The following is a 24,351-nucleotide window of genomic DNA, read 5'->3' as shown; positions in this document are numbered from 1 at the left end:
CTGTGTCTGCTCTGTAAGTAGAATCTCTGTGTTTGTTTGAATTCTTGTACTTTGACTGTCTGCTCTCCTGATAACTGATGATGGAGGAGAAGACATGAAAAACAAATCAGGCTGAATTCAAGTTCAAACACCACGAGGACCAACTGCAGGTCTGAAGTTTCACAGAGTTACTGATGAATTACTGACTGTGAAGCACTATGGTCAACACTGTTGTTTTAATATGTGCTATATAAATAAATTTTGATTAGATTAGATTTTGAATTTATGAGTGAAAAGCTGAAATAAAATGTTGGTGTTTGTGTGAACAGAGCAGAGTGGTGCACTCTTACGTGGACCTCAGTTTAGTGCTAGTCTTTTGTATTTACTAATACATACAGTTACGTATTATTATAACACAACTGTATGTGATTCCTTGTGTAACAGTAACTACATTAGAGCATGAAATATGAAATGATGTGATCAGTTTTATTTTAGAATTCATTATTATCAAATATTACGAAGTTGTTCTTTATGTTCACCTCAAATCAACCTGAGTGTCATTTCTCTTTAGTTCTGATCTCACTGCTGAGCTGCACAACAAACCAAGGTCAGTAACCTTCTTCTGTCACAGTTTAAACCTGATATACTCTGACAGGTTTTACACATTTGGATTAAAACCTTCAGTAAAGATCTCAAAGACGTGATCATCAGTTTTTCATTTTAACCCTCACAGCTCGTCTGACTGTGAGTCCCAGCAGCTCTCAGTTCTTTGAAGGAGACTCTGTGACTCTGAGCTGTGAGGAGGACGACAGCTCTGCTGGATGGACTCTGAGGAGAAACGCAAGCAAAGGACAGAGGACTCAGTGTGGAGATGTGTGGGGAAAAGCAGCTGGTTCTTCTTGTAACATCGATGTTTTCACCCATGACAGTGGAGTTTACTGGTGTGAGTCCAGAGAGGGTCCCATCAGTAACATGGTTAACCTGACAGTCACTGGTAAGCTGAGTGTGTGGAGTTAGTGTTGATGAAGCTGTGTGTAAATGGATGAAATGCTGTAGTTTGTCTCTGTGTTGAGGTGGATCAGTGATCCTGCAGAGTCCTGTCCTCCCTGTGATGGAGGGAGATGACGTCACTCTGCTCTGTAAAAACAAGACTGGTCCCTCCAACCTCCCAGCTGCTTTCTATAAAGATGGCATCTTCATTGGGAATAAGTCAACAGGTCACATGACCATCCAGCATGTTTCCAGGTCTGATGAAGGCCTCTACAAGTGTGACATCAGCGGTCATGGAGAGTCTCCATCCAGCTGGATCACTGTCACAGGTGACACACTCACCTGTCTGTGTTTCTGCAGCTTTCAACATTCACAATAAACTAATGATTGTATGTTGTTTATTTAAGGGAAATCTACAAACACATCTCCATCTACTCCCACACCTGTATCTACATCCACTTCTATCCCTACATCAGCCCCTGCCCCGCATCTTGTTCTTCCTGTGTTAATCTCTGTTGGGTCAGTCTGTGTTGTGGTTCTACTGGTGTTACTGGTTCTGCTGGTGAGAAAACATAATCACAGAAAACCTGAAGGTGAGTCTCAGACTTCCTGATCTTTCATGTGTGGAGTTTGATTTCTTGAACAATTTAAACATTATTATGATTAGATTTCAGTGTTTATTTTATCTGTCTGTGATAATAACATTTGCATTCATACGATAAATTATATTACTGTCACATTTCAGCAGATCAAGACAAAGCTGCAGGAGAAGATGTCACATACAGTGACGTCAAGATATCACATGGTCGACAGCAGCCTGTGAAACACAGCAGAGGTAATGTTTGGGGAAATTTTGGCGGGAGATGGTGTCAGAAAGCTGTATGTTTACGATAAGGGAGATGTGCCAGTTTTATACCACTACAGGATTTTCAAATATATAAAGCAAATCTTTGAAAAGCATGTAGAGTTCATTTCATGTGACAGGAACAGTCGCCTCAGGTAAAGACCTTCAGTAACAGATGATCCTCTACAGGAGAATCTATGACACAGTTCAGTAACATGGAGATTGTTTGAGAAACAAGCATCAGCTGAAATAGGAAACAAATGACTTGTTACTTTTGTAAAGATTTACGTGAGTGCACTTATCATTTTTCTTGGCATCCTGTGTCCATGTAGCTTATTTGATAGACTGTATACCAAAGATGGACAAGGCTCTATGACATCATCCAGCAGTTTCTGAAAGTTTGCAGCATTTTCAAGCCTTAAAGTAAATGTTTCTGAGACGTTAGTTTTATTTAGACTAATGCGACTCTGTTTTTATGAGAAGGAGAAGTGCGAAGTTATCAATGCCAATGCTAGCTAGCTTATATAGCTACATCCACAGACAGCATGGGGCAGATAACTGGGCACATGTTTAGTAGAAGTTGGAGGGAAAGGGGTCTAAGCAGCTTTGATCAGATTTGATTGGCTCCAGAGTGGTTAGATTTGGGCTAACGTTTCAGGAACGTAAAATCGAGGGCACATAAGAAACTGGAAGCATGTGACAGTGTGTGTTTTGAGCCCTGGATCATGAGGAGCTTCATCTTTTCAAGAGGTTAAGACTGTGCGTTAGTCTAACGTTGTGGGTTTATGATAGATCGCGAGAATATTATGAAGCATGTTAGGCATATAGCTCACCTTCATAATTTACACATTTACTGATAAAGATTATTCAATTATTTAAATGACTTTTTCATAGGTAGTTAATGTTGTTTAGTATGCAACACCATCTTAGTTAAATATATCTGTATGTAAAGTTTCACACCATACTAAGTGAGAATTGTTCTTTGCATGCTGGACGGTCTGTTGTCTGCGGTTAGCTGAAGCTAACAGCTCCGCAGTTGTTCAGCATCCTGTTTGTGACATAAAGAAAACACTTCAGCTGCAGGTGTTTCAACACAGGGCTGTTAGTTTAAACATCTTTAAACACGAAAAACACTTATGTGATAACATCTTAAATTCCATGAATCTCAGTATCTTTGTTTAGGCTCTGAATCTACTTTTTATGAAGGTAATCATTTGTTAGTTGTGTGATATCGTGGCACGTTTACCTGATCTGTGGTCACTCAGTTCCTTGAGTACATTTTATTTGTCTATCTTCTGCTTAAACTATTTTAAACATTCTAAATCATCTAAATAGTTTGTGTTTTATTGTGCAGAGAGTGATTCTGCTACAGTCTACTCAGAAACGAGAATTGAAGACGTCAGTTATGGAGAAATCGTCATCAAAGACAAGAAGAAAAAGTCAAAGACAAAAGGTAGAGCTGCTCCTCTTTTTCTCCATCTGGGTTCGTTTCTACATCCAATCACTGAGCTAAATGCTAACATATGAATGCTAACACTTTAATAGTTCATAACATTTGAACTTCACATGTTCACCATCTTAGCAGCACGCTCATATTTAGTAATTACCAAGCATCGTGAACACAAGAAACAAACAACATACTGCTGCATTTAAACAGTGAGCTAAATTGGATCTTTGAGGTTTTAAGCAGCAAACGGTTCTTTTTACGTACATGTGCCAGTTTCCTGATTGGCTTCCTACGGTCATGTGATGATGAACATTTTCTCAGAATCCTCAGCTGTTTCGTGAAAAACTAAGTATACCTCATTTATTTATCTTCTTTTCTTCATCTTCTTCTTATCTATATGACTTTCACAGTCTTGTCATTGTGAAGGAATTTTGGCCCACTTTTCTTTGCATCATTGAATCAGGTCTTTGAGGTTTGTGGGCATTTGCGATGCACAGCTCTCTTAATAAGATCACTAACGGTCTCCTAAGCGTTCTAATCAGACTGAGGTCTGGGCTCTAACTGGAGTGTAGCAGTGGTTTTTTGGGTTCACATTAAACTCTAGAACACTTTGGAATACAGAGAAGTTACTGGTTGGTTCATTTAGTGCAAGGTGCTCAGGTCCTGTGCTTCAGAACAGGCCCAAATCCTCACACCTCCACCACCATGCTGACAGTCGGTATGTGGCGTCAGTGTTGATGTGCAGTGTTTGGTTTTCCCTCAAATGTTGTCTTGTGCATTATGGACAAACATTTACACTTTGGTCTCATCTGAGGACAAAGTTCCAGAAGTCTTGATTTTTGATTTCTTGGTTTGTTCAGATGCGAAAAATCCCAAAACAAAACATAAAGAGAGAAGACGTTTTCCCCTGGGAAGTCTTTTTTTATTTGAATTGTTTTAATTTTACCATAATGAACTTTAACATTTAGCATGTAAAACCTGTAGAGTCTGAGGTGTAGCTGTTGGATGTTTTGCAGTTTGGGGTCAATTTGCTGGGATGTTGACTGCTGGGGAAACTGCAGTAAACACTTGCTGATGATCAGTTAATTAAGTGCATTTGATTAGTGTTTGGCTGCTTATCTTAGAAATTCCTGTGGACACAATGAGGTTGTACTTAAACTTGTTATGTGACTGTAAATCCAAACAGTGGCTCGATTATTTACAGGAGCTTTATGAGGGAGGAATAAATCAGCAGCAGTTATATCCTGCAGTTCACATACGTTAAGGTCTGTCACTGTAAGACTAAATGAGGATTTTGTGTGAAGAAAGAATAAAAAATAAACATGTAACTTTTATTACCCTGGAAAATCTTGTCTGTCAATATTATCTGACATAACCAGACAACAGACTCACCTTCATGACACTAAAACAAATCTGGCATTAAGCTCAGCTCACTGTGGCAGTCTCTCTTCACAGTTACACACAACAGCCGCTTTAACTTGTGGCGTCAGCCCCAAACAGTCGCTGTAAGTTGTAATTTTGCTGTCAAACTAAACAGCTGCCGCTGGTCATGTCATTACCCCAAAAAAGGCACATCAGATTGGGCAGGTAGTAACATCTGAGGATGTCAGCAGGGTTGATGCTACGATTTGAGCTAATTGTCTACTACTACTCAGCCACAAGCTGTGAGTAGGATCTGGATACAAGATGCAGAGCAGCCCGTGCTCGCTCTTAGACAAAGAGTTTTTTTATTAATGTTTTTTATTCATTCCTGTTAACAATAACCTTAGAGAAAGGCCAAAGATAACAATGTATTATTGGTTCTTTCAACACTTCCTGACACAACTGTCTGTGGTGGCTCATTGGTTCCAACCGAATACATAAGATGTTAAAACACTAAAAATCTAACGTTCAAACTTCCTCTGTGTTGCTTCACTCAAAGAAACAGGAAACGCTGCACTTGTTGTCGATTTTCTTTAGCAGCAGATTAATCCACACTTTTGCGGGATGGTGTGTGTAAGCATGTTGTCATGATGATGAACAGACAGGTCATCCAGCTCAATAGTTCTGCTTTCTGATGTGATTTTAGCACAAATATGGCACATCTGCCATTTTCTTTGAGCGACATGTGGCTCTCAGCGTCTGCCTCAGCTTAGCCACAAGTGCCCTGTGAATTGACCTGATGCCATGTGTGCAGTAACATTTGGGCCACTTCTCTACCACAGAACATCCGCCATGCTGTATAATAGAGCGATACATGCCAAAAGCAGCCCACATTAGGCCCAGATGTGCCTTGGTACATACACAAGATAGAGAAGCGACGTCCTGTGGTTGAAACCAGTTAGTCTGAAGCAGGTGAGATTTCTATCTGCTATGTGCTCTGGCTTGGATAGTAATAGTGTTCATGTTGTGAGACTGTAGCTTGTGGTGAAGTGTGTCATTTAGCATTGTAGAAGCAGCAGCTTGGTGGATGTCACCTTTCTTTTTCACACAAAACATCTCACAGGTTTATCCAGTCATTCATTGGCTCAGAGCAGAGAGGTGTTAAGAGGTGTGAGGTGCTGCTGCAGTGTATGAAGTACATGTACTTTCTACATGATGCAACATTGCAAATACAATTTTGACATATTTTCCGTGACCTAACAGTTATTCCCAGCAATCATATCAAAAGCAGTTCTGGAATCAGTTTTGGAAAAAACTAAGCAGGTCGGATCAACGAGGCCCAGAGATAAAGCTCCTGGTTATGTTTAACCTTGAACAGAGTAGATTTACGTCCTCTTGCAGTCACTATTATGAGCGACATTATGACTCACTTTCGGGCTTTGGTCAGAATTGTAACTGAAATCAAACTTCTCATCTTTCTCTGAAAGCAACCTTTTAATAAAGACATGTGAGCAGCATATGAGGTTAGTTATAGATGACCAACACCAAACTGGACCATCTCTACCCCCAACTGTCACTCAGCAACAGATCCCCACAGCGCTGCCTTCTCAGCCCCCTACTCTACACCCTGTACGACTATGACTGTACACCAACTCAGCCAACCAACATCACTGTCAACTATGATGAAGATAAAACCGCACACAGGAGGTAGTGAACATCTCCTGGTGGTGCTCATAAATGAACCTCAAGCTGAATTCCCTTAAACACCCTGGTAAAGAAGGCCCAGCACTTCCTCCGTGTCCTGACGAAGAATAACCAGAAGCTGCTGCTGGCCTTCTCCTCAGTGGAGAGCCCGAGAGAACATGTTTGCTGGGGTGTTGTTTGAACACAGGTAGCTGTGCACTTACTGGACACTCAACTGTAGCTCTCATGCTGACACAGTGAACATTACCATTCAACAAGCATTAGACGACAGCTGTGCTTCATTTAGCTACATTAAAGCTCTACACAGTACAGAAACTTGCCCACTCAAGCTGACAAATAATGTTCATTTAAAAGCTGAAATGGGAGAAAAAGCAACTGTAATTCTTCAAGTGCATCAATCAATCAAGTAAAACATGGACTGGCATCAGTGAGTTTTGGGGCTATTTTTTTTTCTTTCCTTTTAGGAAGAAACTTTTTGGTCACCATGGATTACTTCTCTTTATCTACAGCTCACACTGTCTGTGGTGCACCACAAGGTTCAACCTTAGGTCCTATTTTTCTTTCTATTTAAGTTCTTCCATTTAAAAAAAACCCCCACAACATCTCCTTTATTGTTACACCAGAGCCATACAGATATCACTTCCCAAAAGACCCAGCAGCTGTTTTAAATGATCTCAGTCACGTGACTGTAAATGTTGTCATAAAGCTGGCATCAGCTTAATACTACAGAGATGAGGTCGACTGAATCAGCTAAAAACACATTTATATAAAACTCATTTTGTGTGATTCCATTACTTAATCTGTATCAGTAGGATCGGACGTCTGTGGCTGTGGTAGAGTTGGGTCATACCAGTCAGAAGGTCAGCAGATCAACCCATGACTTCTCCCTGAAACATCGATCGGAGTGTGACTGAGTGTGTGAATGCCAGAATGCTTAGGCATAGATAAAAGTACTGTATGTGCTTGTGACTGGGTAAATTAGAGTTGGACAAAGAAGTCAAACTAACAACTGAACATCTGCCTAAAGAACAAATGTCTGAACATACCTGTAGAGTCCTAGTTATAATTAGACCATTCAGGCCTGTGGTACAGCAAAAGTTTTCAGTGTTGACACAATTGTACAATTGTAACCATGCTCTCTGGTCTTTCTGGGCTATGGGTGTGTGGTGGGCTTTCTCTTAAAATTATATTTTATTTAAAACAAACAAACAAACAAAAACACCAACAGGGCAGGACGGTGTGCACTCAACCTTTTACTCTATCGTCTCCTCGACACACATGGCACACAGGATACGTTACTCTCCATAAAACAGTCCCTTTGTAACCACTAGGTAGGAACAAAAATTACCTCCTACAAGATGCCTTGTATGAAGTAGTTAAATATGTAAAACAAATATGTAAGCCGGCTCGTTTTCTGTCTGAGACACGAGTTATTCCCATCATAAAAACAGAAGACAGATAAAGTTAAAAAAAGAAACAAAAAAATGGTTTCGGGATGGTTTCTTGTGAGGAAGGACGTAGTGTCTTTAGAAAATCTTGCTGACTCTTGCAATGCAGACAGGCAGCAGACTTTAGAGGTGGTTCCTGTTTTTACGTCTCACACCTCCGCCCATCTGTCAGGGTGGAAAAAAAGAGAGAAGTTGGAATCAACAAGTGTTTGACTTTTTAATGTGGCTTTTTGTTAATTTCATGGATGATTCAAGTAACAGTTAAAGTGTGGGCAGCATGGAAACTGTGATTTGTATCTGAAGTAGTTCCTAGGAGCTTCTCAAGCAGTCCTTTAATACGATTCATTAACTTATCTTTTTTTAATCTGCATGTCAAACCACAGCAGAAACTTCCTCGTGTAGCCTGAGGCCAGCTGCAGTGCAGTTTGCTTTGGGTTGGCTAACAGCGGAGTGTTGCAATAAGATGTTTGCTTCATGCGCTGTGGGGAAAGTGTGGCAGTTTGCAGTAAAAGAGCACGGCGGTTTTGTGGATGTCACCTTTGTTTTTCTCATAAACACCTCACGCTTCTATCCAGTCACTCATTGGCTTACAGCAGAGGTGTGAAGGGGAGAAGAGATGTGAAAACCCCTTTGGAGTTTAAAAAATACTCATCGCTTGTATCACTTGTATTCTTCATGATGCAACATAACAAATAAAGTGTTTTGTAGTAGCTGTGGTGTTGCAGTTGTTGTACCTGCAGTAATTTAAATGTGTTTTATTTTACAGAGAGCGACAGCATGGCGGTCTACTCCTCAGTGAAAACTAAAGACCTCAGTTATGAACAAGTAGCCATCAGCCCAAAGAGAACCAGAGGTACAGCTGCTCTTTATCTCTCACTTTAAACAGAGCAAAGCTAGCAGTGTCATGCTAAGCTAAGCTAACCATGTTCTCACTCAAGCTCAGGATATCAACCTTCGCATCTTGAAAGGCGCAGGAACCAAACAACTTCCTCCTCGTCTTAGTGTGATGCATAAGCATACTACACTGATAACAAGTTTTCAAATGACTAAACCAGGGTGTTTTTAGACAGAAGACGAACCAATCAGCTCAAGGCCCAACGTAAGATAAAGAAGCATTTTTCTTTTTTGAGAACGAGTTTCAATTTCAAGTGCTGCACCAATTTGAGACAAATTTAAGAAAACTAACAAAATAAACAGCCAAAATCAACCCACACAAGAAGGAAATATCTCAGTGGTCACATTTTAGTGAAGGGCAGGGGTTAATGTGTGATTTGGCAGGTGGGGAAACCTTAAGATTGGCTGTAGTGGTGCAGCACATAGTAATGTATCATGTGGTAGACTTTACTGTGGGTACAGGCTGTGACTGATATTCACTGATCGTTGTGAACTGAGCCAGCTGATTTAATCACGTAAAAGCAGATGTTTCATGAGCTGTCATAAATTTTAAACCCCTGATAATAGACAGCTAATTTCAAAGGTAGAATTTACTGAGTGAACATCATCACCTTGAATTTAGATCGATGCCTACTGCCTTTGCTGCAACCTACATGAAAACCACAGCCTGCTGTGTACAGTGCAGCATAGAGTATATATGGATACTTAAGTCTGTTTGCAGGATATTTCATGAAAAACAAATCAACAACACACCTAGTTACCAGTGGACCATCCTGGTACATTGTAGACAACATGTAGCCTCAGCTTTTAGTGTCAAACTGCTAATTTTGTCACCACAGACCTACAGACTAAATAGGGACGTTGATCATTTGACGCTTAAAGTTTGTTTCAGTCGGTACAAAAGTTAAAGCAGGGTAAAACAGTAAAAAAAAAAAAAACCCAGCGATGCCTCAGATGATGGTGTGGAAACTATTTCTGTGTTTCATGTGAGGATTACACTGTTTCCTCTGAAAATCTTGCTGAGTTGCAAACAGGCGGCAGACTCTGGAGCCGGTTCCTGTTTTTAAGCGTCGCTGCTCGTCCTGTCTGATAAAATCTGTCAGTTTAAATTTAAATGTCATTCAGTGACGCTGATGAGCTCATTACTGATCATTAATCGTGTTTCCTGTTGTTTCAACTGCTTGTGTTCAGACTTTAAACCAGAGTCAGAGGTCGTCTACTCTTCACTGAAGTAGTCCACCAGTCCAACCACAGATGTCCAGCTGCTGGTCTCTAACTGGTTCCCCCAGCACCTCAGACCAGAGGACATCCACATGTTACAGATTTTATTAAATATATTTTATGTCTTAATCTCCTGTTGTTGGACCTGTGATTCATAATTTGCATTTTGATGCAAAATCAGCAATGTGAAATATTTATATAAATAATGTAAAATAGGGATATTTGTATGTAACATTAAAAAGTTCCAGATGTTTTGTGGTATTTATTTACATTTGTCCTGCTCCTGTTCCCACGCAGCATGGGGTCGGGGGTATCTCTGTGGCATTGATTAAATTTTGCTCTCTCATGCTCCTCGTGTGGTTCTGTGGGTTTCAAACACGGGGGGAGATGGAAAACTTGATTTGCTCCACTTTTGTTGTGGCTTACCAATACAAGCCTGGCTTCAGTGCAGAAAACAAAACAAAAAGATGTATATTAAACCACAGCCACAGACTCAAAGCAGCAGGCACTGCAAACTGCACAGAGCAGCGTCAGCATGCTTGATGGAGGAAGAGGTTTACTGCTGTAGGCATCCAGAAACCACCTGCACAGCAGCTGGCATGGAAACACTTTTACATTTAAATCAATATGGTTTCTGGCAGCAGTTTCTCTCAGTTTTCTCTCAAACATGAACATGTTTTGGGGTCAACAATATAACAAACCTGAATAGTTAGTTTTCATCATAGTTGCCATTTTACAGTTATGTAGAGAATGAAAGAAGAACCCCCTGTGCTGTCAGTATGTGAACCATGTTTGATGGTTAATTATTTATTATTATTGTCACACTCAGTATTTTAGGATAAAACATGAAACTGAAACATTTTGGTGTCTAATAAAATGCACACTTATGACCACGTGACTCTGACTGGCTCCTGATCCAGCACAGAGCTCAAACAGTTACCTCTCAGTAAAGCTGAAAAGCAAAGGCAGATTTAAAGTCTGCTGCCCTCTACTGGTTAAACCTGGTGTTACAACAGACTGCTTTAAAAAACTGCTTTAAACTGCTTTAAAAATGACAGCACTTGAACCTCTACTAGAAGATGTCACATTTTAAATCAGTTATCTTATACTTTCAAATTAGGTACAACACATAGATAGAAAAAAATCAATGACGGTAAAAGGATCACCAGTGTGTGGATAGCAAATTTCCCACGTGTGGGACTAGTAAAGGTTTATCTAATCTAATCAGGAGGTTAGAGTCACTAACATGTGAGATTTTACTGTTTATCTCACCTGGTCTTAGAATAACTGGGAGTTGCTGGAATAAAGCCCGTCTGTCCCTGATCAGCCTGCTGCACATCATTCTTTTGAGTTTTCTTTAATAATACAGTAGAATCTGCACATTTTTTCTCCATCTGACTGTACAATGTAAATAGATCTAAATCTAAAGATATGAAAAGGATCACAGATATGTACTCATCCAGGTCTTTAAGACATCCTTGTAACTAACTGATTAGCATCGTCTGGCTTCATCGATAAAGATGGCTGGGTATCTCCATTGCAATGAAAATAGGTTTTCAATGCCTAAAGCAGGGGTGTCAAACTCAAATACACAGTGGGCCAAAATTCAAAACTGGAACAAAGTCACGGGCTAATGTTAATATTTATTGAAATATATTTATTCCTCCAGATATAAGAATGAATCTTTTCTTATGGACTCAAACACGTTTGCTGAAAAACTGAATATGGAACAAGCAAAGCTTAATACTAAACAATATATATATTAGCTGTATAATACCAGTAGGCCAGCTCTAATAGTAATTTGGTATGGCTTCGCGGGCCAAATGTAATTAGGCTGCGGGCCAAATTTGGCCCGCGGGCCAGAGTTTGACACCTAGGTGGCTGTGGCTCAGGTGGTAGAGCAGGTCATCTCCTGATCGGAAGGTTGGTGGTTCGATTCCCGGCTTCCCCTAGTCTGCATGCCAAATATCCTTGGGCAAGATACTAACCTGAAATTGCTCTCCGATGCATTCATCGGAGTGTGAATGTCAGTTGTGAATGGGTGAATGCACAAGTTGTGTAAAGCGCTTTGAGTGCTCAGAAGAGTGGAAAAGCGCTATATAAGAACCAGTCCATTTACCATTTACCTATGGCCTAAAGGAAAGTGTGTATAACATAAAGCATATTACTGGAGCAAAAAACCCTGTAATTAATTAGTTACTAGTTACTTCTTCAAAAAAGTAACTAACTGAGTTAGTCATTGGGTTAAAATATTCTTAAAGGAACTAGTTACTAAGAAAAGTAACTATTGTGTTTGTTTTTTACTCTTATTTTTCCAATTTGACATACTGTATTAAAGTAAAACTGCATTGCTTGCGTGCTGGTTTGGCCTATCAACACAATTTAAAACTTGGTGTGTAGTTTGAAGTCAACACTTTTAACACAAAATTGGAGACTCAGGGTTGACTTGGGTTGATGTAGCATCTTGTTGCTATGTCATCTTAAATTGGTCATGTGATTGGTTTACCATGGCTACTATGTTCCTCAGCCAATCAGCAGCACTCATGTGCACTCGCGTTACTTTTAACGCTGTTATTCCCATCACCCTCTGACTACAGAGGGTAACAGTGAGCAGTGGTGCACAGGAGCAACTAGAACATAGGTGTCAAACTCTGGCCCGCGGGCCAAATTTGGCCTAATTACATTTGGCCCGCGAAGCCATACAAAATTACTGACTACGATGACCTGGATGACTGAGAACCTTCACAGACATACAAAAAAAAAAGAAATACAAAATTACCATTAGAGCTGGCCTGCCAGTATTATACAGTGCATGTACTGCTAATACTACAATTCCCAGAATGCTCTGTTGGTGTTTTGGCATGTCAACTGCCAAGTGGGCTCATTTTGACCCCATCTTCCAACGATAACAGCAATCCAAAGAAGTATTTTCTTCTAGAAGTAAAGTAAAGTAAATAAAGTTCTTATTATTAAAGTTGTCATTGTAATTTTGAGCAAAAACCCTCTAGGCCAGGGGTGGGCAATCTCAGTCAACGAGGGCCGGTGTCCCTGCAGGTTTTAGATCTCACCTTGGGTCAACACACCTGAATCACATGATTAGTTTGTTACCAGGCCTCTGGAGAACTGCAGGACATGTTGAGGAGCTAATTTAGCCATTTCACTCAGCTGTGTTGGTTCGAGGACACATCTAAAACCTGCAGGGACTCTGGCACTCGTGAAATGAGACTGCCCACCCCTGCTCTAGGCTCTATGCTGGCCATTTGGGCACCCCTGTTGCTCTGCACAGCCAGCAACCTGCCTGGTTCTCCACATTACAGTGGCCCCTAGAGACAAAGCACGTACAAACTCCAAAACACTTGCAAACTCCAAAACACTTGCAAACTCCAAAACACATGCAAATTCCAAAACACATGCAAACTCCAAAACACTTGCAAACTAAAAAACACATGCAAACTCCAAAACACGTACAAACTCCAAAACACTTGCAAAATCCAAAACACTTGCAAACTAAAAAACACATGCAAACTCCAAAACACATACAAACTCCAAAACACATACAAACTCCAAAACACATACAAACTCCAAAACACATGCAAACTCCAAAACACGTACAAACTCCAAAACACATGCAAACTCCAAAACACGTACAAACTCCAAAACACGTACAAACTCCAAAACACTTGCAAAATCCAAAACACTTGCAAACTAAAAAACACGTGCAAACTCCAAAACACGTACAAACTCCAAAACACTTGCAAAATCCAAAACACTTGCAAACTAAAAAACACATGCAAATTCCAAAACACGTACAAATTCCAAAACACTTGCAAAATCCAAAACACGTACAAATTCCAAAACACGTACAAATTCCAAAACACGTACAAATTCCAAAACACTTGCAAACTCAAAAACACATGCAAATTCCAAAACACAACGGAAGTGCTCCAGGACGCTAGGGGCAGTGTTGAGCTTTTGTTACCTAGTAACTACACCATCCAGGAAGTACCAATGACCGGATTTGGGGTTTGCAGCCTTAAAGGCCGCATTTTAAGGCCGATTACGTCACAGCGACAAGAGAAGGCTTTCCCAATTCAAAGGCTGCTCGAAATGCGGCCCTCAAATGCGTCCATAATTTCCCTGAATTTTAAGGATGGGTCGGTGTAGCCTTCATGGCCCAACATATCCCAGACTTCATAGTGCGGTGGTGGTGTGGATAATTTTGCCGAAAAAAACCGGTGGAAGCGGAGCGGAGGAAGAGTAAACTTTCAGAAGTAAGTACTGAATATTATGTCACTTATTTATGCGCAAATATTTTTTTAATGAAGAACATTAAACCATTATTGTTGGCCACATGTCGGGAAAGTTATGTGACATTAGTCATGTCTGTACTTTCAGAATTAACTTGGTTTTAAAGCCTTTACTTTAAAAAAATATATATAGTCGACCTTAATCTTACAGAGAATGTGATGATTCTGTGGATAATTAAAGTCAGTCATATATCCACAAACACAACAAGCTGAAAGTCAGTGATGCTGCTCGGTTTGCAGTCCTGAATATCACAGCACAAGGAAGATTCACTGCACTGTTAATGTTAGCTATGTTATATTGCTGCCTCTGTTCGGTGGTGTCGAGCCAAACGGACTTTAACGTGTGTTTGAACGAGCTGACGGTTCACTCGTTAAGCTGAAAGAAAGATGCTTTAATCACAGAAGTCACACATGTGTCCACTGTACCAGCTGGGAACTCTTCTTGTTTAGCACTGTAATAACACAAACACTAAATCCTCCTTCTCTTGTGCTGTTGTGTAGCAGTGTATACAGCTGAGACTGTCACCTGTCTGTCTGTCCTGCACTCTCTCTCTGTTTCTTTTTCTCTGATTGTGTAATAAAAGTATGAACATGTGTTTATAAGTCACACTTGTGTTTGAATCCTGCAGCTTATCACACATTTGATTTCCATGTGTGACAACTGCAAGTGTCCAGAGTGAGGACAGACTGAGGGACCCACTGCTGCACATCATCTGTGAGGCTTTGCACCCCTGATGATCCACCAGGACAAACTCAACAGTGTGTGAGGAAGAGGAGGAGGAAGAGCCAGCAGCAGCTGACAGATGGAGAGAATAGACAGACTGTTCCCTGTTTGTGAAGGACTGCTAGAAAAGTTTAAAATAACTAATTGTCTGTCCTGAATCAGTCTTATTAGGTAATATTCAAATAATTTTATCATTCCAGTGTTTTCAGTGTGGGAGAAAGTACTCAGGGCCTTCAAGTTACACACTATGAAAGGCAGCAACAAGTTTAATGTTCAGAAACCTAAAGTCTGTATCAGCAGCAGAATCAGGGCTCTAGAGTGCGACCAATTTGGTCGCAAATGCGACCAAATTTTTCAGTGGTGCGACTAAAAATAAATATTTGGTCGCACAGGTGCGACCAACTGTTCCGGTAACAAAAAAAAAAATCTCTGTAACTCTCCGTGTGGTCAACAACAGACACACATTATGCCCCTATCGTGGACTAAACCAATCAGAGATAGTCAGGGGCGGGACCTCTCTGATTGGCCGTGGTCCAGTTGAAAGTGCAGGTGGAAGAGAGAGGTGAGTAGCTTGAATAAAGCGATATCAATTCATTAACGGATTCCACACAAAGACCCAAACACGGAGCGGACCCAACACATCAGAATCAGCTTCGTCTTTCTCGGCTTTCTCACCCGACGGCCTGAACACGGACACGCTGTCGGAGCTTAGCGATTCTTCGGGTCCGCGCTGTGTTTACGTCTTTTTGCGCTGATTCTGAGCTGCAGGTTTTGCCTCTCTCCAACCAAAATTCACCGAGCCTGCAGCAAAAGAAGCAGCAAACTGCGCTTCACATTTGATCAATGTCGTCATGAATTCCCTCTGACTTTTGCTGTTTTGCTTCCACCACGATAAAAATCACACTTCCTGCACAGCTCTCTCTCTCTCTGTACTTCAGGAACAGTTTCCCGTCTCAAATCTGTTTTCTGCATTATTCATTCGCTTATTACCCACCAGTCTAGCGTTGTTTACAGCGCTTTTTCTTTTTTCACTTAAATGACCTCGGACAAGAAAGCCTAATTTCTGCTGTTCAATACTGAAGAAATTTAAATTTCTTAAAATTATGCAAAATTGCAGAATATTTTTAAGGTTATCTGCTATAAAAAGCCAGACCAGGAAAATCTCCTTCATGTTTTCCTGTTTTATTCTCAGTTACTTTCACACAAAGGCATCTGCTGTGATTTTCACAATTCTGATGAAGTCTCATGTGTATCAGTACTGATAAATGATCAGAATTATAATATTTCTGACTGTCTGAGGCTAAATTGAATCAAATCAGGACTTTGAGAACCGGAATTGAATGGATTATAGAAATCAGTGATGATACTCAGCCCTAGTGAGCAGCCTAGGCCTGAGAGAAGTGGATGTACTGTAGCTGTGGGTAATAAGAAAAGATGAAAAGAACTATTGATAACTTTTTTGTTAAGTTAAGGCCTGATCTGTCTGAAATTCATAGCCAGTGCTCTGACACGGTGCCATCAATATTTGAATGCTGAAAAAGCACAGTGTATCCAGAAAACACATTATATGCTGCAGTAAATGCACTGCCCAAGTGTCCCCTCTCCCCACGGCCTTTCAGCAGCAGACAGCAGCAAACAGGTCGTCAGAGGAGGCCAAGATGATGATTAAGTTTTTAACATTTTCTACAATATTGACAAAGCACTTTAAGCACAAGTTTGTTAGTTAATAATTTAGAAATTAATATTGTCTGTATGGACTTCCCCCCCAAAGAAAGTGCACATGTAAAACTGCGGTGTTAAGCGATGCGGTTGAAAAATTTGAGTGCGCCTAACTTTTGTGCCGGTACGCCTAAATTTTTAAAGTTAGGCGTACCGGTGCGCCCATGTCAAAAAGTTAGTCTAGAGCCCTGAGAATGGAGCTAAAAATAAATGTTTGTTTCAGTTCTATGAAGCTTTGAGTATTTTGGATCAGTAGCACTGCTGTGTTTGTTTGTCATGTTTTACTGTCCTGTGGTCTCAGCCTCAGATACTTATCAAATCACACAAAGCTCTTGTAGAAACAAACAAACAAATGAACAAAATATGTTCTCCCTCATTTCTGTCAAACCAAGTTGTATGACACGTTTCCAGCGGTTAGTATCACGGTTGCTAGGCAACCTGGGAAGCGCGATGGAGACTAGACCGTCCCACACAGACAAACTTGCCGTTTATTTTGCAAATCGAGCTCAACACTGCCCCTAGCGTCCTGGAGCACTTCCGTTGTGTTTTGGAGTTTGCATGTGTTTTTTAGTTTGCAAGTGTTTTGGGTTTTGCAAGTGTTTTGGAGTTTGTACGTGTTTTGGGTTTTGCAAGTGTTTTGGATTTTGCAAGTGTTTTGGAGTTTGTACGTGTTTTGGAGTTTGCATGTGTTCTTTAGTTTGCAAGTGTTTTGGAGTTTGCATGTGTTTTGGAATTTGCATGTGTTTTGGAGTTTGTACGTGCTTTGTCTCTAGGGGCCACCGTATGTAGCAGCTGGAAGAAACTGTGCTTCAGAAAAGAAGCTGTGCTGTGATGGTTTGGTGTGCTTGTGTAACCAGGTCATGGTATAATTATGTACATGTACATGGATGAAGGTCCTCTTCATTATTTAGCCTCATAAACATACTTGACTGATGTTAACATTAATGTTTAAAAAAAAGGCCTTCTGCCTTGGAAAAGACATTTCAATTAGTATGGAAATTTTGGTTAAACTGGTGAAAATATTGCTTTCATACTTTATTCACGTGTAACCTAATAAAAAGGGCCAGTTAGCTGCAGTCTATGCAGCCAGTTATTTTCATTTTACATACAGTGAAATTGTACATTGAGCCCCTTGTTTTCAAGCCTTCCATTTTGGTCATTAACTGAGCAATTAATCTCGCTGTAAGAAATATAAAGAGAAAAACTTACCAAACATTATTTTAATACAGTGAGTATTTTTGACTTCTTTAAATTTCTTAAGCTAAAACCACAGTGCTTTTGCTGATTCTAGTTAACTAACCCCTGAAACTGGTGAGACCTGTCACCATTTTTTCTGGTTTGGCTAAGAATAGTCTTCTTGTTGTGAGAACATGTTTGCTTTGTGCTTTGTGGTAAAATCTGCCAGCATACACTGAAAGAAGATGGTAGCTTTGTAGCTTTGGGTGTTTCCTTTTCACACACATGGATATTAATTCTAAACTGGCAGCCTGTGAGACCCTACTGCTTTAAAATAAAGTTATCACTTAGTCTCTTATTTCACCATTGCTGTAGTATAATATTGCAGTTGTTTTAAAATGTAAGATACACAAGAGGGATCCAGGCATAATCTACCTAACAGAGAGAACTGTAGATGTCAGTTGTGGACAAATTGTCGTCAGACCACATACCACTTTCCAGTATCATGAATGGTCATGATTTTGGGAATATTCCACCTTGTAGTGCAGTTTGCACAAATTGTTTTAAAAATGCACTCACAAACATTACTGATGAGTCAAAATCTGCACAAATTGACAGAAACACTGAAGCAGCTCCACATTTTATTCTTATTGTCATGTATGTCCTATTTGTCAGGTGACAGAAGAACCAACACAAAGCTCAGAGAGTAATGGTGACACAAGATCACAGGTGAAACTGGATGAAGACTTGTTGGTTCATGACTGTATTTGAAGCACATGTGTGACTGCATGTATGTGGAATGTCTCACTGTTATTTATCAGGTGACAGAGGCAGCTCTGCCATGTTGTAGCTCAGACAGAGGTGAAGAGGCGAGGTCACAGGTGACTGACTGATGAGTTGGTGCTATAGATTAACTAGTATTTATTATCACGACAATTGTTAAGCTGCTGATGTAAATTGATTCATTAGTGTATGTTTGACAAAGAATCTGAATCGACACGTCTCACTTTTATATGGCACGAATCAATGTGTCATTTTATCAGGTGGCAATATGTCCAGAGGTGAAGAGGCGAGGTCACAGGTGACTGACTGATGATTTGGTGCTATAGATTAACTAGTATTTATTATCATGACAGTTGTCAGGCTGCTGATGTAAATTGTTTCATTAGTGTATATTTGACAACGAATCTGAATTGACATGGGGGGCGATTGTGGCTCAAGAGTTGGGAGTTCGCCTTGTAATCGGAAGGTTGCTGGTTCGAGCCCCGGCTTGGACAGCCTTGGTCGTTGTGTCCTTGGGCAAGACACTTCACCCGTTGCCTACTGGTGGTGGTCAGAGGGCCCGGTGGCGCCAGTGTCCGGCAGCCTCACCTCTGTCAGTGCGCCCCAGGGTGGCTGTGGCTACAATGTAGCTTGCCATCACCAGTGTGTGAATGGGTGGATGACTGGATATGTAAAGCGCTTTGGGGTCCTTAGGGACTAGTAAAGCGCTATATAAATACAGGCCATTTACCATTTTTACCATGTCTCACTTTTATATGGCACGAATATGTGTTATTTTATCAGGTGGCAATATGTCCTAGTGCAGTCAGAGGGGAGGACCCAGGGGAGGACCCAGGGCCAAAGGTGAGGCACATCAAGCACAGAATAATAATTTTAATCTGAGGATAAAACACATGTACAGTGGCTATAAAAAAAAGCTACAAACCCATGTTCAAATGCCAGGTTTTTGTCATGTAAAAAAAAATTACAGCAAGTCAAATAGTTCCAAAACTTCTTCCACCTTTATGTGACCTCTAATGTACAATGCACCTGAAAAACATGCAGAAACCTTTAAAAAGGGGGGAAATAAAATAAAAAACTTAAAATAACCTGGTTGCACAAATATGCACACCCTTATCAAACTAATACTTTGTAGCAGCACCTTTGCCTTTTATTTAATTCACATATAAAACTATGAATTGTAATTTTAAATGTAATATTTAAAGCATGTAGAATAGCATATTTAGGCAAGTATATGTCTCCTTTTTTTATCAAGAAGCAAAGACAAAAATAATTTAAAAAAAAAAGGAAACAGGACAGGGTTCGGTGGTTGAATCATCCGTCCCCACCAATGCCAAAACCAAATCTATGCCCTGCTCTGGATGGACAAGAGATTGTTTTATGTGTCGGTTTGTGCAACAACAACTGTAAAACCAGCTCCGCTATTTGCTTGTTTATTTTTTTATTTTTTTACAAAACTTTTCACAATAAAAGCAACATATCCTTTTGAATCTTTTCAAAAACAAAAGAACATGAAAACATGAAATAACTATAAATGGTGCTAACATTCCAGCCCCTAATTGTTACTGATGAGGCATGACAATTACACATTAACACAATAAAGTGTGATTTAATATCAACAATCAGAATTTAACTGGCTTCACCAAACACTATATGAAACGCAAATAATATGTCTTGAACATAAATCTGTTACACATGAGGCTAAGATTCAAACTGTTGCCTCCATTTCAAGCAATAAACATAACTTGTCGATAGGCCCCTCCAAAATGCTAGTTTTGGGTTTGACAAACACACGTCTGAAAGGTCAATATGAATCAGCAACTGTTCTCTTCTTGGAACTTCTTGGAGCACTGTCGTCAACTAAGATTTTTCTTAGTCACTAACCATTTCTGTCTTTCTTGTAGAAGTGGCAATACTCTTTAGTCAAACGCTTCCAAAAAATGCCTGAGGACCCACCTGTCCTCTCTTTGGAATAATCCAGGTGGCAGTACTGGCTTCTCTTTAAGAAGAAGTAGATGATTGGATGTAAGTGCGTCTAAATCGTTGGAGTCATTAGAAGTTCTGGTAATTGGCCTGCTGTTGACAATTGCCTCAATGAGTTAGCAACATCCCCCAAGAACCCGAAGAGTACAGTCCTGGCCCCTAGCCCTGCCAGTATAGCAGAAATGATGAGGATGATGATGGCAGCAGAAGCTGTTCTTCTCTGGGCGAATAGCTTAATGTTGTTCATGTGTAATTTCCGTTGAGTAGGCTAACCACATTGTTAACTTAATGTGTGTAAGGTGAACTAGCAAACATCATCATAGCTACATGCAGCTGTCTTCTTGTTTGATGGCAGATACTCCCTTCACCCTGGCCAAAAAGGCTAAAATGACCAAAGAAAAAGTGGAAAACAGCTAAACACGAGAGGTTTTTGGACAAAGTTTGTGTTTTTTCCATTGTTTAACCCTTTAAAGCCGGTCGGAGCGGGCACGCTCCGTTTTGCCTAACTTTTTTAAAATCCTGGTAGCACTGCAACCACGTAAGCTAGCGGAATAAATTTTTTGCATATGAAACCGGAGGAGTTGTACTTACATCTTATGCCATCAGCTTGTCCTCGGTCACAGTTTCCTTCCACATGTAGCTTTGCAAAAACTGCATAAAAAGCACTTGCAGCAACAAAAACATAATATTCCAGAAACACGCTTTACCGATCCATCAGCTGTTTGCAAAACTTCCTACGTCCATCAGCGTGAACTATTGCATGTCCGCCATGACCTGCCCGAAACCGGAAGTGACATCATTTTGCGGAAATGTAGTCTTTTACCATCAGGGCCTTATGAGCCTATACTTGTGTTTTTAAAAGTTATGTTTGACTTTATGACTTTCTGTGTCGTTCCTGGGATGCTTAGGACTCATATTGCACTGCTGGAAATAGTTTATTTTGATGCAAATGCTGTTTTTTTTTTTGCAAATTTGCATTATAATATTGTTTTTCGTTTTTCCTACAGTAAATAAAAATTGGTGTATTTCAAAAATAAAACTATGAAGACACAATTATTTATTATTTATATAAATGATATTTGTAAGGCATCTGATATATTAAAATTAGTATTATTTGCAGATGACACAAATATTTTTTGTTCTGGGGGGAATCTAAAGGAGCTGCTGGATACAATTACTTCAGAAATGTGCAAAATTAAAAAATGGTTTAACAGGAACAAACTATCGCTAAATCTAAGTAAAACTAAAATTATCTTATTTGGGAATTCCCTTAGAAATGCACAAGTGCAGATTCATGTAGATGGTGTGGAAATTGAAAGAGTACTTGAACATAAGTTTCTTGGTGTGATTATAGATGATAAATTAAACTGGAAGTCTCATATAAATCATATACATAACAAAATTTCAAGAAGTGTCTCAATCTTGAGTAAAGTAAAACACATTCTGGACCACAAATCACTCCACATTCTCTATTGTTCCCTGATTGCACCGTATTTGAATTACTGTGCAGAGGTTTGGGGCAATACTTACAAATGTTCGCTATCATCAATCTTTATATTACAAAAAAGGGCCATAAGGATAATCCATAAAACTGGTTACAGAGATCATACAAATCCACTATTCTTAAAATCAAAAATTCTAAAATTCACAGATCTGGTTCATTTTCTCACAGCACAAATTATATATAAAGCAATAAATAACCTGCTTCCTGACAATATTCTAAAAATGTTTTCTAAAAGGGAACGGGGATACAATTTGAGGGGGGAATTAAATTTAAAACATCCTCGTATCCGTACAACATTAAAAAGTTTTTGCATCTCTGTGTGTGGAGTGGGCAGCACGGTGGCACGGTGGTTAGCACTGTTGCCGCACAGCAAGAAGGTCCTGAGTTCAATTCCACCATCAGGCCGGGGTCTTTCTGTGTGGAGTTTGCATGTTCTCCCCGTGTTTGCGTGGGTTCTCTCCGGGTACTCCGGCTTCCTCCCACCGTCCAAAGACATGCAGCTTGTGGGGATAGGTTAATTGGATAATCCAAATTGCCACTAGGTGTGAATGTGCGAGTGAATGTGAGTATGAATGGTTGTCTGTCCCTATGTGTTAGCCCTGCGACAGACTGGCGACCTGTCCAGGGTGTACCCCGCCTTTCGCCCTATGACAGCTGGGATAGGCTCCAGCGCCCCCCGCGACCCTGAAAAGGATAAGCGGAAGCGAATGGATGGATGGATGGATGTGTGTGGAGTGAAGCTGTGGAACAGACTAAGTAAAGATATGAAGCAATGTCCAAGCATGGCGCAGTTTAAAAAGCGGTTTAAGGATACGGTTTTTACAGGGTACAGGGAAAAGGTAGAGATTTGATAGGGTGTTCTTGTCTAATATTTTCATGTGTGTGTGCATGCACGGGTTTGTTGGTATGGGTATATATATATATATATATATATATATATATATATATATAATTGTAGGCTGTGTATCCTTGAGGTGTTAATGGGGTTATTGAAAATGTGTATATGTGCGTATGTGTGTATATACGTATGTATGGATAGATAGAAACATATATGTGTATATATTTTAAAAAAATAAAAAAAATAAAAAAATTACACATAACATATAATGTAATTGCAAGGAGGTATTTCTGTAGTCTATTGATACTAGATAGTGGAAAAGGGGTGGGATTAAATAAGCTTATGCTTCTTCCTGCTCCTTTTTGAACATGGACGTTATTTGGAGTTGTGGTTGCTCGTTTTCCTTTTGTTTGCTTTGTTCATTTGTCTCTTTTAATTCTATTTTTTTATACTTTTTCAACATGTTCAAAATAAAGATTCAATCAATCAATCAATCAAAATTTCCTGTGGTGGGAAAGTATTTTGTGCAACTTTTTTGTATTTACAGTTTTGAGGGATAAGCCTCTTAAATTTCTCTAACTAGAAATATATGTTAAAAAAACAAAAATGATTTTCAAATTTTTTGTAGTTTATTACACTTTTTTGCAATTTATGTAGTTACTATGCACTTAATGCATACGTATTATTAAAATATGGGCTATAATGGTTGTATTGATGTATATCAACTTGAAATGCTCCCAGAAATGGCACTACAGCATGTAAAAATATAATATAAGCACCGGCACTGTTTCAAAAGTACCGGTTTGGCATCGATATCGGATAAAACTTAAAGGATACCCATCCCTAGTCAGGATGCTCTCGAAAGATCACTGGTAGAAGTTCACGAGGATGTCTGAGGACAGGTGGTTCTTTCTCAGAGTCCTCAGAAAAGAAGAGGCGCTGGTGGACCTTTTTGTCCAGCTTGGAGCAGTTGGTCATCCAGGTGAGATTCTTGGAGATGTGGACACCCAGGAACTTGAAGCTGCTCACACGATCCACAGCTGTACCTTTGATATAGATGGGTGGATGTGGGTAAGCATTCCTCCTGTCACTCCTTGATCTTCTCTGTGTTGAGATGCAGGTTGTTGGTGTCCCACCAGTCAGCCAGATGATTCACCTCATCCCTGTCGGCGGTGGGAGTGGAAATGTGTGCAAGTGGAACAATAAAAAGCAACAAAAGAAAGAGGAATCTTCACATCTTCATAAACCACAAAAGCTCATTTGGATCTGGAAGTAGGCAGGTTATGGAAATGACAACAATTCTACACAGCAAATCCAGCATGTCCTAATTAACACTGTCAGATTTGATTTCAACACTATTAAAGTGTCTATATGGGTCCACACCAGAGAGTGTTAATTTAACTCTTTTTGGAGAGTTGGTACGTTAAC

At 39.9% G+C, this 24,351-nt stretch overlaps 1 protein-coding gene across 1 annotated transcript in view; it reads left to right on the top strand.

Annotated features, from left to right (window-relative positions):
• LOC113010730 (Fc receptor-like B) overlaps positions 1–24,351 on the top strand; it is a 192,557-nt gene that overhangs the window by 46,784 nt on the left and 121,422 nt on the right. Inside the window, exon 4 of the mRNA XM_026149934.1 lies at positions 1,053–1,298. Coding sequence (XP_026005719.1) covers positions 1,053–1,298 — 246 coding nt within the window. The remainder of the gene's footprint in view (positions 1–1,052; positions 1,299–24,351) is intronic.

This window comes from Astatotilapia calliptera, chromosome 3 (genome assembly GCF_900246225.1).
Source record: "Astatotilapia calliptera chromosome 3, fAstCal1.2, whole genome shotgun sequence".
In the NCBI taxonomy this organism is placed as follows: Eukaryota; Metazoa; Chordata; class Actinopteri; order Cichliformes; family Cichlidae; genus Astatotilapia; species Astatotilapia calliptera.
The sequence above is the reverse complement of the archived record's forward strand: the minus strand, read 5'-3'. Positions and strand labels throughout refer to the sequence as shown.